Source organism: Salmo salar, chromosome ssa04, assembly GCF_905237065.1.
Source record: "Salmo salar chromosome ssa04, Ssal_v3.1, whole genome shotgun sequence".
Taxonomy (NCBI): domain Eukaryota; kingdom Metazoa; phylum Chordata; class Actinopteri; order Salmoniformes; family Salmonidae; genus Salmo; species Salmo salar.
The window spans coordinates 5,995,977-6,016,864 of NC_059445.1; the positions used below are offsets into that span (position 1 = coordinate 5,995,977).

Sequence of the window (20,888 nt, forward strand, 5' to 3'; positions counted from 1 at the left end):
TCTATGACACGACTCGTATGAAGGTCCCCTAGTACCAGTTTAAAAAAAGGATTGAAAGTACAGTAGATACTGTAAGTAGAATATTCCCATATACCAAGCTGACAGCTCATCTTGCCTCAAGCGAGGGTACCCAGTAGTGCGTAATTTGAGAAATATATAAAATACACTGAATGACCAAAAGTATGTTGACACCTGCTCATCAAACATCTCATTCCAAACTCCTGGGCATTAATATGGAGTTGGTCCCCCATTTGCTGCTATAACAGCCTCCACTCTTCTGGGAATGCTTTCCACTAAATGTAAGCGACAAGAGCATTAGTGAGTTCGGGCAATGATGTTGGGAGATTAGGCCTGGCTCACAGTCGGCGTTCCAATTCGTCCCAAAGGTGTTTGATGGGGTTGAGGTCAGGGCTCTGTGCAGGCCAGTCAAGTTCTTCCACTCCAATCTCGACAAATAATTTCATGTGGACCTCACTTTTGAGCATGTTGTCATGCTGAAACAGGAAAGGGCCTTCCCCAAACTGTTGCCACAAAGTTGGAAGCATAGAACCGTCTACAATGTCATTGTATGCTGTAGCATTAAGATTTCCCTTCACTGGAACTAAGGGGTCTAGCCCGAACCATGAAAAACAGCTCCAGATCATTATTACTCCTCCACCAAATTTTGCAGTTGGCACTATGCATTCCGGCAGGTAGCGTTCTACCGTCAGACTGCCAGATGGTGGAGCGTGATTCATCATTCCAGAGAATAACAGCACTTACAGTTGACTTGGGCAGCTCTAGCGGGGCAGAAATTTGACAAATTGACTTGTTGGAAATGTGGCATCCTATGGCGGAGCAAAGTTGAAAGTCACTGAGCTCTTCAGTAAGACCATTCTACTCCCAATGTTTGTCTGCGGAGATTTGCATGGCTGTGTGCTCGATTTTATACACCCGTCAGCAACATTTGAAGGGGTGTCCACATACTTTTGTATATATAGTGTAGGTTGCACAGCTCATGTTACACATGCTTAAAATTCACACATACAGTAGTTTACAGACTTGTAATAGTAGGATGACTATCTGGTCTATTAGATCATATCTAAAAGACTCTTTCTGCCATAGCTAGATATAGTGCCCCCCCCCACTTTAAAAAAATATAATTGTTATTATTTTTTATTTCACTTGGTCCCCACACCCCTTCACTGGTCATGCAACTCACCCTATGGTTATTCCCCCCATCCCCTCAGTCTTTACTCTGGCTCCACCCCAATGGACATGTACAGTACATTCGGAGAGTATTCAGACCACTTTACTTATCCAACATTTTGTTATGTCACAGCCTTAATCATCAATCTACAAACAATATCCTACAAACAATATCCCAGAATAACTAGACGAAAACGGGTTTTTCAAAATGTTTGCAAATGTATAAAAAAGAAATAACAGAAATACCTTATTTAGAGAAGTATTCAGACCCTTTGCTATGAGACTCGAAATTGAGCTCAGGTCCATCCTGTTTCCATTGATCATCCTTGAGATGTTTCTACAACTTGATTGGAGTCCCCCTGTCGTAAATTCAATTGATTGGACATGATTTGGAAAGGCACACACCTATCTATATAAGGTCCCACAGTTGACATTGGATGTCAGAGCAAAAATCGAGCCATGAGATTGAAGGAATTGTCCGTAGAGCTCCGAGACAGGATTGTGTCGAGGCACAGATTTTTTTCAGTGGCAGGAACTGGGAGACTAGTCAGGATCGAGGGAAAGATGAATGGAGCAAAGGACAGAGAGATCCTCGATGAGAACTTGCTCCAGAGTGCTCAGAACCTCAGACTGGGGCAAAGGTTCACCTTCCAACAGGACAACGACCCTAAGCACACAGTCAAAACAATGCAGGAATGGCTTTGGGACAAGTCTCTGAATGTCCTTGAGTGGCCCAGCCAGAGCCCGGACTTGAACCTGATCGAAGATCTCCAGAGAGACCTGAAAATAGCTGAGCAGCGATGCTCCCCATCCAACCTGGCAGAGCTTGAGAGGATCTGCAGAGAAGAATGGGAGAAACTCCCCAAATACAGGTGTGCCAAGCTTGTAGTGTCAGCTTGTAGTGTAGGAGACTGGAAGCTGTAATCGCTGACAAATGTGTTTCAACAAAGTACTGAGTATAGCATCTGAATACTTCTGTAAATGTGAGGTGTTGTGTATAGATTCATGAGGAAAAAACACAATTTAATCAATTTTAGAATAAGGCTGTAACTTAAGTAAATGTGGAAAAAGTCAAGGTGTCTGAATAATTTCCGAATGCAATGTAAATGCCTGTAATATTTCAATTTTGCAGAATCTCTTTTAAAATGGGTTAAAGTTATGTTTAGTAATCCTAGGTGTAAAATAATAAATAATGGTTACTTCAGAAAGTATTAAACTGTCGAGGAGTAAATAAGGTTGTCCACTATCGGCATATCTATTTATCATTGAAATGTTAAATATTAAAATCAGATCCATCAAAAATCTTAAAAACAAAGGTGTCATTGTATGCTGATGAGTCATGTTTTATTTTAAAACCACAATTTGGATATCCCAACAGCCTTATAGAGGATCTAGATACTTTTTGTAATCTCTCTGGATTACAACCAAATTATGTTGTGTACTATATTACGTATTGGATCACTAAAAAACACATTACCAAGTAGTTTAACAATAAATTGGTCGGACGGTGATATGGACATACTCGGTATACATTGAAATGATCTCACTACAATACATTTTTATAGAAAGTTGGCAAAAATAGATAAGATCTTGCTACCATGGAAAGTAAAATACCTGTCTATTTATGGAAAAATCACCCTGATTAACTCTTTAGTCATATCACAGTTTACCTATGTCGTGTCTTTGGCTATGCCGGATTAAGTGATATGACATGCTAACTTATAAAATGATTTCTCTGTAATTAATATTACCTGATTAAGCTAATCATGTAAATGTAATTAACTAGAAAGTCGGGGCACCACGGAAGAACGTTTATAGAGCCGTTATCTTCCGAATAAACTCTTAAAATACTTGGTAATATTTTACCTCGATAGCAGTCAATATTAACCCTTGTCTTATTTTCAGTCTCATAATGAAAGTTGTAAATTCTTGGCTATCTTCACGAACCCTGGCTAACAAGTTGAATCAGCAATACAAAATTGGGTTTAATTATTTATTTACTAAATACCTAACTAATCACACAGAATTACAAATACACAGAATACAATGATGTCATACAGAATTCCCCCCTGGTGAATGGAACCTGTATGAAAGCTGGTTACACAAAGGAAAGGGGGTTGGGCTTGAATGAAAGAGCGGGAAGATTCAGGAACACAGAAACAGCAGCTATGCTATCGTAAATACATTATCTTATGCATTCTAAATTACCGCCCATTTGGAAAAGGAAAATGCAATAAATATTTACTCTGAGCTGCGCTTCGGTAGATTGGTCGTAGATGCTGGCTGGGTTGGCCAATAGATCTCCCTGTTTTCGGAAGAATGTCAATGGTGGTCAATTGGATACGTGGTGGTATCTTCGTCTGGTTGTTAGGCTGGATCCGTCGTCCGTCCTTTCCTAGCCCACGTAATCAGCGGCCGCTGCTAACTCAACGGCTAGGAAGTAGCACTTCTGTAGTGAATAAGCTCAAAGTTCATACCATTCGCCACCAAAGCTCACGCCGAGGTTGGCTTAGTTCTGTTCTTGACATGTGTGTCCTTCTAACGTAGAGGCTGCAGACCTCCCGTACTGGAACCACTGGTTATCTTTTCGTCAAAGGCTTATATAGTGGAGAGGGGGAGGGAGGTGTTTCATCGTTTATAACCCCTGTCTCTTCACAGGGTTGGGCCACTGATCGAGCAGGGCACTTTCCTTATGAAAACCCAATTCTCTCGTTTGGAAGCTAAAATTACATTTCATCTCCTAACAAACATTTTCAATATCAAACATTTCAATTGCATAACAATTCCATGTGACTCTGATAACTAGAGGGCGTATACTTTCTCAGGTACAGTTTGTCGTCCTGTCATCAACCATAATGTCTCAGATGACAACTGAAATGAAATCCATACTCATTACGTTATCAAGCATATTTCCAACTGGTTTTATTAACAAAATATGTGGTACCTTTCCCCATTTGTTTGATGTTCCCAGACTCTCTATATTTAACACAGGCTATTCAAGTCCTTCAGTAGATTTAGAGAGGGGAAGGGAGAAAGGTATTTATGGGGGGGGGGGGGTCATAAACCTTACCCACAGGCCAACGTCATGACACCTATTTGTTTATGGTCTTGCCTAGACCTAGAGACCGTTTTTTTAAATGTATTATATGAGCAAAACATTTTCAATTTAATTTGGAATGACAAACCAGACAAAATGAAATGGGTCTATTTATGTAATGAATATGAATTCGGAGGGGACAAATTATTAAATATTAAAGCATTAGACCTCTCACTAAAGGCATCAGTCATACAAAAGTTATACTTAAATCGAAACTGGTTCTCTAACAGATTAGTAAGAACGTCTAGAATGGCCTTTTCCCCTTTATTCAGATTACAACCTCTCAATTTTGGTTATTTGAAATGAAATAATCTCCAAATATCGCTATTTTTAAAACACGCTGTAGAAAGTTGGTTGCAATTTCAGCTCAATCCACCAGAAAAGACAGAACAAATAAACCAACAAATATTGTGGTTAAACTCAAGCATACTAATTGATCACCTTTGTAAATTATATCATAAATATAACTGGTGGAGTTATGTCACACACGCAGCTAATAAAAATATATGGAAATGTCTGCTCTACCCAAAATTACAACCAACTAATTGCAGCATTACCGCAAAATGGAAGACTGAGAAGTAAGGAACTTCTCTGTTGGCTCTGCATTAAAGACCAAAATGGGTTAAAGAAAACTGTGATAAGAAAGAAAAGTTTAATTTAAGGACCAGAAAATTGACAGCTGTGGCATACAGATTGCAAAATAGTTGAGAAGAGATTTTCGATGTACCGATTCCATGGCACATGGTTTATGAACTGATTCGCAAAACAACGCCGGATTTAAAATGTAATTATTACAGCAAATTCTTGCAACCAATAGAATGTTATATATATGGGGGATACAACCAGAATCATTAGATCATTTGTTTTGGTACTGTCCGTATGTAGCATGTTTTTGGTCACAGGTTCAGGAATGGCTGAAGAATTGCAGCATTTACCTGGAGCTAACTCTGCAGATAGCACTACAGGGTGATTTGAAAAATCATAGTCAATCGATCAATAATAAAATAATACTTTTAGCAAAAACGTTTATCTTAATTTACAATGTAGAAACTATGAGAATAGAAAGGTTCAGAACTTTTGTGAAACATCACAGTACAGTTTAAAAATATATGGCAAATAGAAATCCAATATGGATGGTGTTCAGAGATAGATGGGAGGGGTTGAGTGGGGCTGAAGGGTGGGACTAATAACTACAAGATAACGAGGAGGAGTTGAGAGTAGCAGAAGGATAGGAGTATAAACAAACAAAGATAACTATTGTAAAATAGATTGTGTCCATAAAATGTATATAGTATGTATACGCTGGAAGTAGAAGCCTACGTGTTCGTTGTTCATTAGTTTACTCTAATTAGGGGAGGGGTGGTAGGGTTAGTGGAAAATAATAAAGGAAAATGTATTTTAAGAAGATGTGTGTGGAAATACAGTACCAGTCAAAAGACTGAACACACCCACTCAGTGAATGTTTTTTCTTTATATTTACTATTTTCTACATTGTAGAATAATAGTGAAGACATCAAAACTATGAAATAACACATATGTAATCATGTAGTAACCAAAAAATTGCCAAACAAATCAAAATATATTTGAGATTTGAGATTCATCAAAGTAGCCACTCTTTGCCTTGATGACAGCTTGCACACTCTTGGCATTCTCTCAACCAGCTTCATGAGGTAGTCACCTGGAATGCATTTGAATTAACAGGTGTACCTTGTTAAAAGTTAATTTGTGGAATTTCTTTCCTACTTAATGTGTTTGAGCCAATCAGTTGTGTTGTGACAAGGTGTAAGGTTCGGGCGTAGTGGAGGAGGAAACAGACGCAGGAAGCAGCGAGAAGGGTTATAGCTTTTAATGCTCAAAAGCAAAACACCTGCCAACCCAACATGCGAACTTAGCGCACACAAAATGAAAGTGCCCCAAACACGGGGGACAAAATACAGTGAGCGCAACACGATGCACTAGCGCAAAATACAGACAGCGCTTACCCAAGCAACACACAGAGGAAACAATCCCGCACAAAGAGCAGGCGGGCCAGCTAGCTCATATAGCCCCGCTAATAAACCCAGCTACGGACAGGTGCAAACAATAAAGGAAAGGGGGAAAACAGAAAAGGAATCAGTGGCAGCTAGTAGGCCGGTGATGACGACCGCCGAGCGCCACCCGAGCAGGAGGGGGCGCCACCTTCGGTGGGAGTCGTGACACAAGGTTGGGGTGGTATACAGAAGATAGCCCTATCTGGTAAAAGACCAAGTCCATATTATGGCAAGAACAGCCCAAATAAGCAAAGAGAAATGAAAGTCCATCATTACTTTAAGACATGAAGGTCAGTCAATCCAGAAAATGTCAAGAATTTTGATAGTTTCTTCAAGTGCAGTTGCAAAAACCATCAAGTGCTAAGATGGAACTGGCTCTCATGAGGATCGCCACAGGAAAGGAAGACCCAGAGTTGCCTCTGCTGCAGAGGATACGGTTGTTAGAGTTAACTGCACCTCAGATTGCAGCCCAAATAAATACTTCACAGAGTTCAAGTAACAGACACCTCTCAACATCAACTGTTCAGAGGAGACTGCATGAATCAGGCCTTCATGGTCAAATTGCTGCAAAGAAACTATTACTAAAGGACACCAATAATAAGAAGAGACTTGCTTGGGCCAAGAAACACGAGCAATGGACATTAGACCGGTGGAAATCTGTCCTTTGGTCTGATGAGTCGAAATTTGATTTTTGTTTGCAACCACCATGAGATGCAGAGTAGGTGAACAGATGATCTCTGCATGTGTGGTTCCCACCATGAAGCATTGAGGAGGATGTGTGATGGTGTAGGGGCGCTTTGCTGGTGACACTGTCAGTGCTTTATTTAGAATTCAAAGCACACTTAACCAGTATGGCTACCACAGCATTCTGCAGGCATACGCCATCCCATCTGGTTTGGGGGACTATCATTTGTTTTTTTTAAAGGGCAATGGCCCAAAACACAACTCCAAGCTGGTAAGGGCTTTTTGACCAACAAGGAGAGTGCTGGAGTGCTGCATCAGATGACCTGGCCTCCGCAATCCCCCGACCTCAACCCAATTGAGATGGTTTGGGATGAGTTGGACCACAGAGTGAAGGGAAAGCAGCCAACAAGTGCTCAGCATATGTGGGAACTCCTTCAATACTATTGGAAAAGCATTCCTCATGAAGCTGGTTGAGGGAATGCCAAGAGTGTGCAAAGCTGTCATCAAGACAAATGGTGGCTACTTTGAACAATCTAAAATATAAAATATATTTTGATTTGTTTAATGCTTTTTTTAGTTACTACATGATTCCATATGTGTTATTTCATAGTTTTGATGTCTTCACTACAATGTACAAAATAGTAAAAATAAAGAAAAACCCTTGAATGAGTAGGTGTGTCCAAACTTTTTACTGGTACTGTATATATTTGTGTTTGTATGTACAGCATGTATGTATGTATGTATGTATACATATATATATTTACAAAAAATATATGGGGGATTGGAAATGATGCAGACAATTACATTGATGGAAGCTTCAATCTATCTGCAATATATTCAATTCTGGTCTGTTGAGGATAAAGCACAATAACTTCCATTTAGAATTATGGCACATGCCTAGCTTCGATAAATTCACATTAAGGAAGTTGTTGCCCTGTTGTGACCATCATATAGGAGAGGTGATACGTTTGGAAAAAGGAAAGTGACTTTACCCCCTCCCCCTAAAAAAAATGCATTGTTGGTTAGGGCTTGTACTGTAAGTAAGCACTTCACTTTCGTATTCGGCGCATGTGATTTTAAGTATGTTTGTAGCCTAAACCTGGTAAAATAATGTTTGTGGTGTAGCTAAACACTGAATGGCTCTAAATTCACTGTCAAAATGCAAACAAAGCTATAAACATCTTTGGAGCTAACTAGTGCTCTCAAATCGTATGCGGATGTCGACATTAGATGGGAGATGTATTCGTAACATTGCTAACTTAGCTAGCTAACATATATTTTGAGAAAAAAACATATATAAAGTGACTAGCTAGCTAGCGTAAGCAATGTTTGGTGGTCAATGAGACAGAGCTAGCTAACCAGCTGATGCTTATAATTTGTATACATGCTGGAACAGTGCACACATAAAACATACTTATAACCTGTAAATAGTTTATAAATGCTTATTAATTCATTTTGAATAACAGTGTTACCAAATCATATGTCATTGAATGTGTAGTGTGCTGTGATACCTTTGGTTGTTTTTATGTTTTCTCTTGAGGAACTTTCTTCTGGTTTTGGCTCATCTATGGCTTTTGGCACTGGTTCTTCCGCTTCACATTTCTATAAAAAGTTGAAATCATAGGTTAACATGTTTAAGACATTATGACATTAAATCTTCAATTCTGGTCTGTTGAGGATAAAGCACAATAGCTTCCATTTAGAATTAGGGCACATTAATGCCTAGTCTGGCATACCTGGTTTGGGCTTAATTTATACTAGGGCTGTCATTGCCCTGTTGTGACCATCATGTAGGAAAGGTGATATGTTTGGAAAAAGGAAAGTGACTTTACCTGTTAAATATAACATGTTCCCTTATTTTTTCTTCTTAACACGGAACACAATTATGAAAGTATATCTGTGTTAAAACAGCAGCCAAACATCACCAAACAGAACACAATAAACTAAACTTTTTCCAAGTGTACATCCATAAAATTGGAGCTCTCTCCCAATCCGTGCTTGACTTGGACTGAAATAGGTGCCGGTACTCATTTGGCGGGCCAGTACTATTTATATTTAGGTGCAGGAATTTAAGCAGTAGAAAATATGAGGTGCCGGTAGTCAGTTCCGATGAGCTCCTTCCCAAGTCAAGCACTGCACCAAATAGACTACATTGGAGCAAGATCACAAAACGCAACAGAATAACAGTGGATTCTATCTGTGATTTTATGGAAGTACATTTTTTCAGAATAGTCTACTCGTTACAACCCCAGTCAACACCCAGCTTTAGTTCTCCCTGATCTCCCTGGTTAATCTTCTCTTCCCAGCCCTTCTCTGGATTGGAAGGGGATGCAGCTGAAATCTCTGGATTGGCCTTTGGGTCAATAATACATCCACAAATGAGTGATTTCACTTTATCCACACAGTTACAATATGTTATTGTTATTCACTTCACATAACGTATGTTGAAAATGTATATACAGATGTAGGATCTTAATTTGATCACTATTTTGTTGCTGAGAATTTTCCTGCACTGCAGGAAATGCAGAGGAGCTTCCTTATTGACATTAATTCACTGAAAACCCACACAACATTTTTTAATAGTATTGCACTTTTCATGTAGCCTACTTTCGGCCAGCTAACAGCCTAACCACCGATCAAGCAATAATATGGACTAAATGTTAAATCCTGTTGCTGCAAGATTATTTTGCTGTGACAATATAGGACAAATGAAGATCCTACATCTGTACAAACCATGCTGGAAATGTGTCTATTACCTTCTCTGCCTCATCCTTCTTGACAACGTGTTGACCTGACACCTCGGCTGGGCCTGGAATGGAGGTTGAGATATAGTACTTTAATAAGGGCAGGATCTCAGACGGGAAAGGTAGATGTAGTGAGATCGGATCCAGTAAAAAAAAAATATGACTAGCTTACCACTAAGTAAGTTAATAATGTGTCAACTATATAATCCTGCACCATTATATCACCCACACATCCAGTCAAACACATATTCATGAAAGATACTACTTTTTCCCTCCATTTTCATGATATCCAATTGACAGTTGCGATCTTGTGTCATCGCTTCAACTCCCTTACAGACTCGAAAGAGGCGAAGGTCAAGAGCCATGCGTCCTCACTGCTTCTTGACACACTGCTCACTTAACCCGGAAGCCGACACCAATGTGTAGGAGGAAACACCATCCAACTGACGACCAAGTAAGCTTACTGGCCCACCACAAGAAGTCGCTAGAGCACGATGACTAGGAAATCCCAGCCGGGCAAACCCTCCTCTGGCCCGGACTATGCTGGGCCAATTGTGCATCGCCCCAGTGATCTCCCGGTCACGGCCATCTGTGACACAGTCTGGGATCGAACCTGGGTCTGTAGTGGCGCATTAGACCACTGTGCCACTTGCGAAAAATACTACTACTACTACTTAGTACTAGTAGTAGTACAGGCCCGTGTAGCTCAGTTGGTAGAGCATGGTGTTTGCAACGCCAGGGTTGTGGGTTCGATTCCCACGGGGGACCAGTACGGAGAAGAAAAAAAAAATGTATCAAATGTATGCATTCACTACTGTAAGTCGCTCTGGATAAGAGCGTCTGCTAAATGACTAAAAAAATAAAAAAATAAAACATTTTTAAAAAAAGAACAAAAAAAATATACAAATACTTCATTACATACCACTATTAATACTACTACTATATAATTATCTACTACTACTATATCATTTGATAATATTACTACTGCTACTACTACTACTAGATACTACTATACTCCTACTACTACTACTACTATATTATTATATACTACTACTACTACTACTACTATTTAATTAATTACTACTACTACTACTATATAATTATACACTACTACTACTACTATATAATTAGATACTACTACTACTACTACTACTAGTATATCATTAGATACTACTACATAATAATAATAATAAGATACTATTACTACTACTACCACTATATAATGATCTACTACTTCTACTACTACTATATAATTAGATACTACTAGTACTACTACTGCTACTGCTATATAATTAGATACTACTACTACTACATAATTAAATACTACTACTACTACTACTACTACTACAACTACTACTATATAATTAGATACTACTACTAATACCAATATTACTACAATGAATACTACTACTATATAATTAGATACTAATACTACTAGTACTACGACTATAAAATGACATACTACTACCACTACAACTAAAACTATTTAAGTAGATACTACTACTAATTCCACAAATACTACTGTATAATAAAATACTACTACTACTCCTACTAGTGATACTACTTCTACTACTAATTTACAATTAGATACTACTACTACTGCTACTACTACTTTATAATTAGATACTACTAATACAAATAGTATATAATTAGATAATACTACAATATAATTAGATACTACTACAACTACTACTACTGTACAATTAGATACTGCTACTGCTACTACTGCTACTACTGCTACTATTGCTACTGCTACTACTACTACTATATAATTAGATATTACTACTACTACTACTGCTACTGTTACTACTACTACTGCTACTGTTACTTCTACTACTGCTACTGTTACTTCTACTACTGCTACTGCTGCTATTACTACTGCAACTTCTATTCTAATGCTACTGCTGCTACTAATGCTACTACTACTACTGCTGCTGCTACTACTACTGTTGATACTAGTGCTACTACTGAGACTGCTGCTACTATTGCTACTGCAACTTCTACTACTTCTACTACTGCTACTACTACTTCTAATGCTACTGCTGCTGCTGCTACTACAACTACTACTACTGCTGCTACTACTACTACTACTACTGCTACTATATAATTAGATACAAGTACTACTATATAATTAGATACTACTACTATATAATTAGATACCACTACTACTGATTCCACTACTACTACTATAATGAGATACTACCACTACTTCTACCACTACTACTACTTTTACTGCTACTACTACTACTACTACTACTACTACTACTACTACTTTTACTGCTACTACTACTACTACTACATAACGTTCATTACTGTGCCAACTTGAATAGTTTAATGAGTTATTACATTGACAACATTTACATTTGAGTAATTAAGCAGACATGAAGTGTAAGGGCAATGAAAGGAGCTGGTATAAAGAACTTTAAAACAGGAGACAATACCTCTGGTTGTTTCTCTGTTTCCTCCTGAGGAGCCATCTGTCTCTGGTTTTGTCTCATCATTGGCTTTGGACAAAGGCTGTTGGACCTCTTCCGATTTCTAACAAAACAGTTAAATCAATTCATTACATTGGTTAGGCTGAAAATGAACATAAAAAGGGAAATTCCACCACTTTTTAAATAAATGTTCATTAAATCCAGCACCATACCAGTGTCTACATATGTAAACACTGTAATAAGCCATTGATAAGGAATTGTTAAATAGTGAATTCACCATATAGTCGTCATTACTCCCACGTTGATTAACCATTTATTAATCACTAGTAAAGTGTTTTTGGAGCCCCTCATCTAAAGTGATTGCTGTTTATTCTTTATAAATGTTTTTAACACCAGTGCAATTTCTCACTAAAGGATGGGCATGCCATTGGTAGACATTCCAGCTGTACCTGATGCCCCCTTAAGGTGTCAAAATGGCTTGGAACATATCAATGGTAAAATAATACGCACAAGATGTTAAAGGAAATATATCATATAAGCTATATAAAAAAAGAGAGTAGCACACTCTATATATAAACTTCCAGGGACTTTCTTTATTTTTATAGCTTACAGTTTATTGGCCGTTAGTCAGCACCTCTACATAAAATATTTTTATCTGGGTGTGCGCCAGCTCATGTTTTCTAAAGGAAATATATCGAACATTTCATATAAATAATCTACAAATGTTGGGGTAATGATTAATGCATGGTGAGCAAACTGTTTCTAAATGCCCTATACGTGGTTTATTACTGACTGTTAATACAAAGTATTACCCTATGTTCTTTCTGTTTATACATGGTTTATTACTGACTGTTAATACAAAGTATTACCCTATGTTCTTTCTGTTTATACATGGTTTATTACTGACTGTTAATACAAAGTATTACCCTATGTTCTTTCTGTTTATACATGGTTTATTACTGATGGTTAATACAAAGTATTACCCTATGTTCTTTCTGTAACTATGAATTTCACAAACATGACATCATCATGTGGTACTTTCTCAGGACCTGTTCTTCTTATATTAAGTACTTGTGTCTTACCCTCTCTGCTTCCTCCTCCTTCTTGTCAAGGTGTTCAGCTAATACCTCCTCTGCTGGGTCTAGAATGGAGAGTGAGATATAGTATTGTACATCAGCATACATGCAGGAAGTGGTTAGTTTGCAGACTGCTTATGAAGTGTTTAATTGTTGTGAATTGTGTCTTCATCCTCAAAGAGCTGCATGATGAACAACTTGCCTAGGGACTGAGGAGCTGGTCTTGTCAAAGTGTCTGGGTTTGCTGCTGGCAGAGGGGTCACAACACACAGTTGCTTAGTCTTTCCCTTCTGCACCTCCTCCTGTAGCTGGCTGATCTGCTGCTGCATCTGTTGCTGCATTGTTTGCATTGACTGCTGTTGCTGCTGTTGAACCAACATGAAGCCCTGTAGCATAGCTCCTAGTGCTGCAATGCCATCAGGAGTACCAGTGCTGTGAACTGGTGTGGTGTCTCTTCCATCCCCTTCACCACCTGTTGCACCTGGTGACCCCTCATCATCAGGCTTCTCCATCACTTTAAGTCCACCAGGAGGGGAATCCACCAAAAGATGGACGGGCTGCAGCAGTCTTCTAAAGTCTGGCATGGAAAACATTGTAAGTGGTTTACTCTCTCACAAAAAAATACAATGAGTGGATGATCAACCAACACTAAGAACAGATCTCAAATTAGTCAAATGTTGGTCTCCTTACACTGGCTGTCAGTGGTATTGTTTTTTATTTATTCTCTAGATCACCTACATAGCATTGCCCCTGAATGTTTAGCAACATTTTTGGTACATTGCAAAACATATTGTCTTCCAAAGATTCTTTGACATATCCAATACACAGTTAAAGGGCAATAAAGTGTTTATTGTGCAGGCTTCAAAATGGCTAACATGCATGAAGATGTCAGAATACAGATATGATGTCATTGTTTTAACACTATAAGCACAGTTATTTTAACAACGGCGCACAACATGGTTCAATTTGACAATAAATCAGCACAATCTATATTCTGGGTTTAAATAAAACATTTTTTTTTGTTTTAACTAGGCAAGTCAGTTAAGAACAAATTCTTATTTACAATGACGGCCAACCCCGGCCAAACCTGGACGACGCTGGGCCAATTGTGCGCCGCCCAATCACGGCCGGATGTGATGCAGCCTGGATTTGAACCAGGAACGGCGTGACGGCTCTTGCACTGAGATGCAGAGCCTTAGACCGCTGTGCCACTCAGGAGCCCAAAATCACAGCCTTCTGGGAGCTAGAATAGAGATCATCCATACTCTAGGAGATAGAATAGAGATCATCCATACTCTAGGAGATAGAATAGAGATCATCCATACTCTAGGAGATAGAATAAAGATCATCCATACTCTAGGAGATAGAATAAAGATCATCCATACTCTAGGAGATAGAATAGAGATCATCCATAGTCTAGGAGCTAGAATAGAGATCATCCATAATCTAGGAGATAGAATAGAGATCATCCATACTCTAGGAGCTAGAATAGAGATCATCCATACTCTAGGAGATAGAATAGAGATCATCCATACTCTAGGAGCTATAATAGAGATCATCCATACTCTAGGAGATAGAATAGAGATCATCCATACTTTGCTAATGCAGATACAAAACAGAGTAATGGAGAGCAAGGTAGATATGGAAAATTTAGCTAACTAGGCATTTGTGGTAAATGCATGGAGGCTGTCGTCTTTATGCATGTCTGCTAATATGGAATTCATTCTTTTATTTTATTTGACATTTATTTAACCAGAAAAGTTACATTCAGATTTACATATCTTTTTCAAGTGAGCCCTGGCCAAGAATCTAGCATACATACAGATACACATGAGACACAACACAACATAAAACAATAATGAATGGAAGTTAAAACAGTGTCAAGTGTATAAGAGAGTTTAAAAGAGCAGGTTTAAAAACATGTGCAATCTGTGGTCAACAACCCTCCAATCTGGAATTTAAATCCATCAATCAGAATAAAATGATCGAGTTATAAGTACTTTTCCAAAGTCTTTCAAGATGATGGGGCATCAAAGCTAAAGTCACTCTTAACAAACTCAGTTATTGAGTTGGAAACATTATATAAAATACAATTCTGTGATCTCAGACGGTAACGAACATGGGAGAATCTCAAATTGCATACTTCTTGCATCTTCTCTCCTCACCTCCTTTTCAAAACCCATTGGTGGAGAAGGTCAGAGTGGCGGGACCTCTGGCTTTTCCATTGGGGTTTGAGAAGGAGGCAAGGAGAGACGAGAGAGGACACGAGGAGTATGCAATTGAGAATCTCCCCATGACTCTGTAGGGTGAGTAAAGTGCTTAAATACAGTATATTGGCAGCTGCCCTAAAATGGTCTTATAGACAAACATGTACCAGTGTGTGTATCACCTTACAGTTTAGGATGGCCTCACTGCTAACTGATATTAGGTAGAGTGGTGATATATCTGGTGTTGGTTACACATCTTAAAGCAGCATGGTAATGTGTTGTCACGTCCTGATCAGTAAGGGGTATTTTTGTTATTGTAGTTTGGTCAGGACGTGTCAGGGGGTGTTTGTTTAGAGTGTTCCGGGGTTTTTGGTCTATGTTCCATGTTAGTGTATTTCTATGTTCAGTCTAGTCTTTCTATTTCTATGTTTAGAGTTTGTTGATTGACCTTCAACTGGAGGCAGCTGTTCCTCGTTGCCTCTGATTGAAGGTCCTATGTACAATTTACAATTTAGTCATTTAGCAGACGCTCTTATCCAGAGCGACTTACAGTAGCGAATGCATACATTTCATGCATTTTTTTGTACTGGCCCCCCGTGGGAATCGAACCCACAACCCTGGCGTTGCACACACCATGCTCTACCAACTGAGCCACAGGGAAGTATAGGGGTGTTTGTGCTATGGGGGTTTGTGGGTAGTTGTTTCCTGTTTTGTGGCTGTGCACCTGACAGGACTGTTTGAGTGTCGTTCGTTGTTTTGTATACGTGATTTGTTTGTTTTTCCTTCTTTTGATGTAATAAAGAAGAGGAGTATACACGTTCCCGCTGCACCTTGGTCCAATCCTTACGACACCCGTTACATGTGTATCTAGTGTGAGCAGGGAAGAACAACGAATGGTATTCTCAAGAACAAGAAATGGACTTGTGTTACAAAGTGAACATATGAGGCAGCATAGGAGGTTGCTTTCTTGTTCTTGAGAACACAATTTGTTTAGCTTTCTTTGCATTTAAAGGTGCAATCAGCAGTTGCTACATCCATTTTTGGACTTATAAATGAATGATATGTACCCATTGATTCTTGAAGAATATAACTTATAAATGCCTCATGAGCTTAGTTCAACTATCATACCCCTTCAAAACCCAAAATATAAACAAAGTAAATGTAAACAAATGATATAGCCTCAAAACATTGTTAAAACTTTTGATATCATGGATGGTCTGTCCTTGCATCCATAGCTCTGTCTATGAATTTGAGAGTGGTTCCAATTCTCCTGCCCCATCACCTTGCTTTTTACCGAAACAGGGAAGGGGATTGACGCCTTGTTATTGTTTCAACTACTGATAGACGCCATAACACCAATTTGAGCTTGTTAGAAGTCATGTCATCAACCTGGACACATTGTGATCTAACACTAAGATAAGCATTAGAAGTGCATCATCTGTATTATATTTGAAGTCCATGTTAGTCCCTGATATTTTTCCTTTGAGTAATGGACAAAATGCCTATATCCTATTGCATGTGTTGCCTATATTATTTTAATAATGTAGAAATTAAACGTTTGCATTAGTTACTCATGTTACAATGAATATAAAAACATCATCACTCATACAACTTATTACAGAAGGCATTGTATAAAATAAAGTGCATACCGTGTACAGTCTTAAGAAACTCACAAAGTTTCACATTTCACTTTTTATATGTCAGTCGGGAAATACCAGAAATAGCCATTTGTATTTGCACACACAACAATGTGTTTGGTGTTGAAATAGTACAGTTATAGATGTCTTTACCTTTGCCTGCCTGCTGAGTTGGGGACCTGCAGTCATATGTCTACAAGTAGAGATTCAGCTGATGTTTTATAGAGATGTGGGGCGTAATCTCACACCAAGAGCAACAGCATCAGAACATGATTAACCCTATCAGTCCCGAGATCAGTATCTGACTTTCACTTATCTGCATGTCCAGCCCTTATATTTAGCCTCACAATGAAGTATTTTACCATTTGCTTTTCAGGGCAACAAGGGCTACAATTAGAACACAAAACTATTTGACATAAACAGTTGCATTCATGAGTGTTATTGACAACAACTTGATAAAAATGAATTGATTTATACAGCTAAAGACCAGTTACGCCAACAAGACTGCAGAGAGAGATCAGATGCAAAGTGAGAAATACAAAGATCATATCTTATAAGAGCTTCTACTGGCACATACTGTATAATGTCTAATAATCTATATAAAATATAATATATGCCATATGTCACGGTGAGTCAGTGACAATGAGTCAGTGATATGACTAAGATTACTTTGTCTAAACAACCCATTTAATCAGTAAAGTATCATTATTTAACTGCAGCAGAGAGCATGATTTACAAGAAATCACCTCACTGACTAGAAACTGACTTGCTCCGACCCCTCCCCCTTCAAGTCAGTCAGGGGATTTCAGATGACTCAAACTGAAACTAAAACAGAAAAAATATGAATTAAACAAAATAAAGTGACAGAGATTGGATGTGTATGATTCAATACATGTTTAGGTAGTACATGTGTTTACATCACTTTTGTGTTGTGTTATTTCAGAAATTAGTGATGGGTGACTTGAGGGAGAAAGAGGGTCAGTGGAAAATTACTTTAGGATGCCGTTGCATGGGCGGGGGTAGATTTGCTTGAATATAATAACACATAATCAGCATTCATGAGTTTTATTGACAAATGTCACAAAAAAAAACAAGGTCCGCCAAAGCAATATACAGATTAAGCCCAGTTACACCAACCTGACTGCAGAGAGAGATCAGATGCAAAGAGAGAAAGACAAAGATCACATCTTATGAGAGCTTCTACTGTCTCATACTGAATAACGTCTAATAATATATATCAAATATAATATATGCCATATGTCACGATGATTCAGTGACAATTAGTCATTGAATATAATCCAAGATGGCGTAGCAGTCATACGTCTTTTGTCCTCGTCTTGTCGTGGCCCGTGTATATATATATATATATCTATATCTTTTTCTTCGCATATCTTTTTATATTTTTCTAACCCCATACTTCAAAATACTCCCCTGCAACCCGCCTCACCCAATGTGGTGTGGACCTGCTTTTTCTCTAAAGTATTTTTCTCTACCTCCATTACTGGAATCTCCAACATAAGCTAGCCAGCTAACTAGCCAGCTAACGGTCATCAGCTAACCTTTAGCTCGGAAAGCTTTCGCCAGTTTGTACAACGCGATTCAACCAGAGCATACCGGACCTATTTTTCTCTCCATATCCCCGGATTCCTACCGCAAGCTCTGAAACTTCTCACCTTCTGACCTTTGCAGCTAATGTCCCCTGAGTGCTAGCTGTCTAGAGCACAACAGACTGTTAGCTTACGAGGTCCATCGAATACATTCCGAAGCTACTAGCTAGCAGTCAGCTATCCTTTGTTAGCGGTCATCAGCTACCTTTATCCCGGACAACTCTCGCCAGTCTGTACAGCGCGACTCAAACCAGAGCTAGTCGGACTTATTCCTCTCCATATCTCCGGATTCCTACCGCAAGCTCTGAACCTTCTCACCTTCCGACCTTCGCAGCTAACGTCCCCTGAATGCTCGCTGTCTAGAGCACAACGGACTGTTAGCTTACGAGGCCCATCGAATACATTCCGAAGCTACTAGCTAGCAGTCAGCTATCCTTTGCTAGCGGTCATCAGCTACCTTTATCCCGGACAACTCTCGCCAGTCTGTACAGCGCGACTCAAACCAGAGCTAGTCGGACTTATTCTTCTCCATATCTCCGGATTCCTATCGCAAGCTCTGAACCTATTTTTTTATTTGTATTATTATATATATATATATTTTTTTTCCCCCACCTAGAATTACAGCAGCTAACGTTCCCTGAACGCACAGCTGCTAATCCGGAAGCCTGCTAGCTATCTAAAGCACATTGGACTGCTGGCTTAAGAGGCCCTTCGGACATATTTCTTTGGCCACTATACATATTTTGCAAATTGGCCTGGTTTACCACACAGAGCCCTGCTGATCCGTCCTCTGATGTAACTGCACGAGGAGGCCACAACAGACTTTCCTCCGTCACGTCGCCCCGCTAAGGCCTTTCTGTTAGCCTGCTAGCTAGTTGCCTGAAGCCACGCACTGGACTCTTATGATCACCCGGCTACGCATGCCTCTCCCTTACATCACCATGCCTTGTCCATTGCTGTTTTGGTTTGTAACTATTGTTTAATTTCACTGTAGAGCCTCTAGCACTGCTCAAAACGCCTCAGCTAACAATTTAGTTCCACCTCCCACACACGCAGTGACATCACCTGGTTTAAATGCTATTTCTAGAGACAATATCTCTTTCATTATCACTATATGCACAGGTTTACCCCCACTGTATTCACATCCTACTATACCTTTGTCTGTACATTATGCCTTGAATATATTCTACGTGCCCAGAAATCTGCTCCTTTTACTCTCTGTTCTGAACGTGCTAGACGGCCAGTTCTGTTAGCCTTTAGCCGTACCCTTATCCTACTCCTCCTCTGTTCCTCTGGTGATGTAGAGGTTAATCCAGGCCCTGCAGTGTCTAGCTCCACTCCCATCCCCCAGGCTCTCTCATTTGTTGACTTCTGCAACCGTAAAAGCCTTGGTTTCATGCATGTTAACATTAGAAGCCTCCTCCCTAAGTTTGTTTTATTCACTGCCCTAGCACACTCCACCAATCCGGATGTCCGAGCCATGTCTGAATCCTGGCTTAGGAAGACCACCAAAAACCTTGACATTTCCATTCCTAACTATAACATTTTCCAACAAGATAGAACTGCCAAAGGGGGCGGTGTTGCAATCTACTGCAAAGATAACCTGCAGAGTTCTGTCTTACTATCCAGGTCTGTGCCCAAACAATTTGAGTGCTACGGGGCAATAGTAATTTTGTTCAGTTACCTTTGCTTTCTTGGGTACAGGAACAATGGTGGACATCTTGAAGCAAGTAGGGACAGCAGACTGGGATAGGGAGAGATTGAATATGTCCGTAAACACTCCAACCACCTGGTCTGCGAATGCTCTGAGGATGCAGCTAGGGATGTCGTCTGGGCCGGCATTCTTTTGAGGTTTAACACGCTTAAATGTCTTACTCACGTCAGCCACAGAGAACGAGAGTCCACATGCCTTGGGATCAGGCCGCGTCAGAGGCACTGTGTTATCCTCAAAGCGGGCGAAGGTGTTTAGCTTGTCCGGGAGCAAGACGGTGGTGTAAAAAGAGGGGGGGGCAATGCAAATAGTCTGGGTAGCCATTTGATTAGGTGTTCAGGAATCTTATGGCTTGGGGGTAGAAACTGTTTAGAAGCCTCTTGGACCTAGACTTGGCGCTCCTATACCGTTGCCGTGCGGGAGCAGTGGGAACAGTCTATGACTAGGGTGTGTGAAGTCCTTGACAATTTTT

General features: G+C 39.5%; 1 protein-coding gene across 2 annotated transcripts in view; it reads right to left on the reverse strand.

The window, feature by feature from the left end:
- The window catches only part of LOC106591338 (up-regulator of cell proliferation), a 31,156-nt gene extending 11,266 nt beyond the window's left edge, over window positions 1-19,890 (reverse strand). The window contains exons 1-6 of one of the 2 annotated variants that reach the window (XM_045716357.1): window positions 17,252-19,890; window positions 13,457-13,831; window positions 13,261-13,319; window positions 12,185-12,281; window positions 9,756-9,808; window positions 8,511-8,601 (exon numbers count right to left, since the gene is read on the reverse strand). In XM_045716357.1, the coding sequence (XP_045572313.1) occupies window positions 8,511-8,601; window positions 9,756-9,808; window positions 12,185-12,281; window positions 13,261-13,319; window positions 13,457-13,766 (610 nt within the window). In that variant the 5' untranslated portion in view covers window positions 13,767-13,831; window positions 17,252-19,890. Of the gene's footprint in view, window positions 1-8,510; window positions 8,602-8,626; window positions 9,353-9,755; window positions 9,809-12,184; window positions 12,282-13,260; window positions 13,320-13,456; window positions 13,832-17,251 lie in introns of those variants that run through there. The other variant, XM_045716358.1, reaches the window with a different exon arrangement.
- Between the last annotated feature and the right edge of the window lie 998 nt (window positions 19,891-20,888).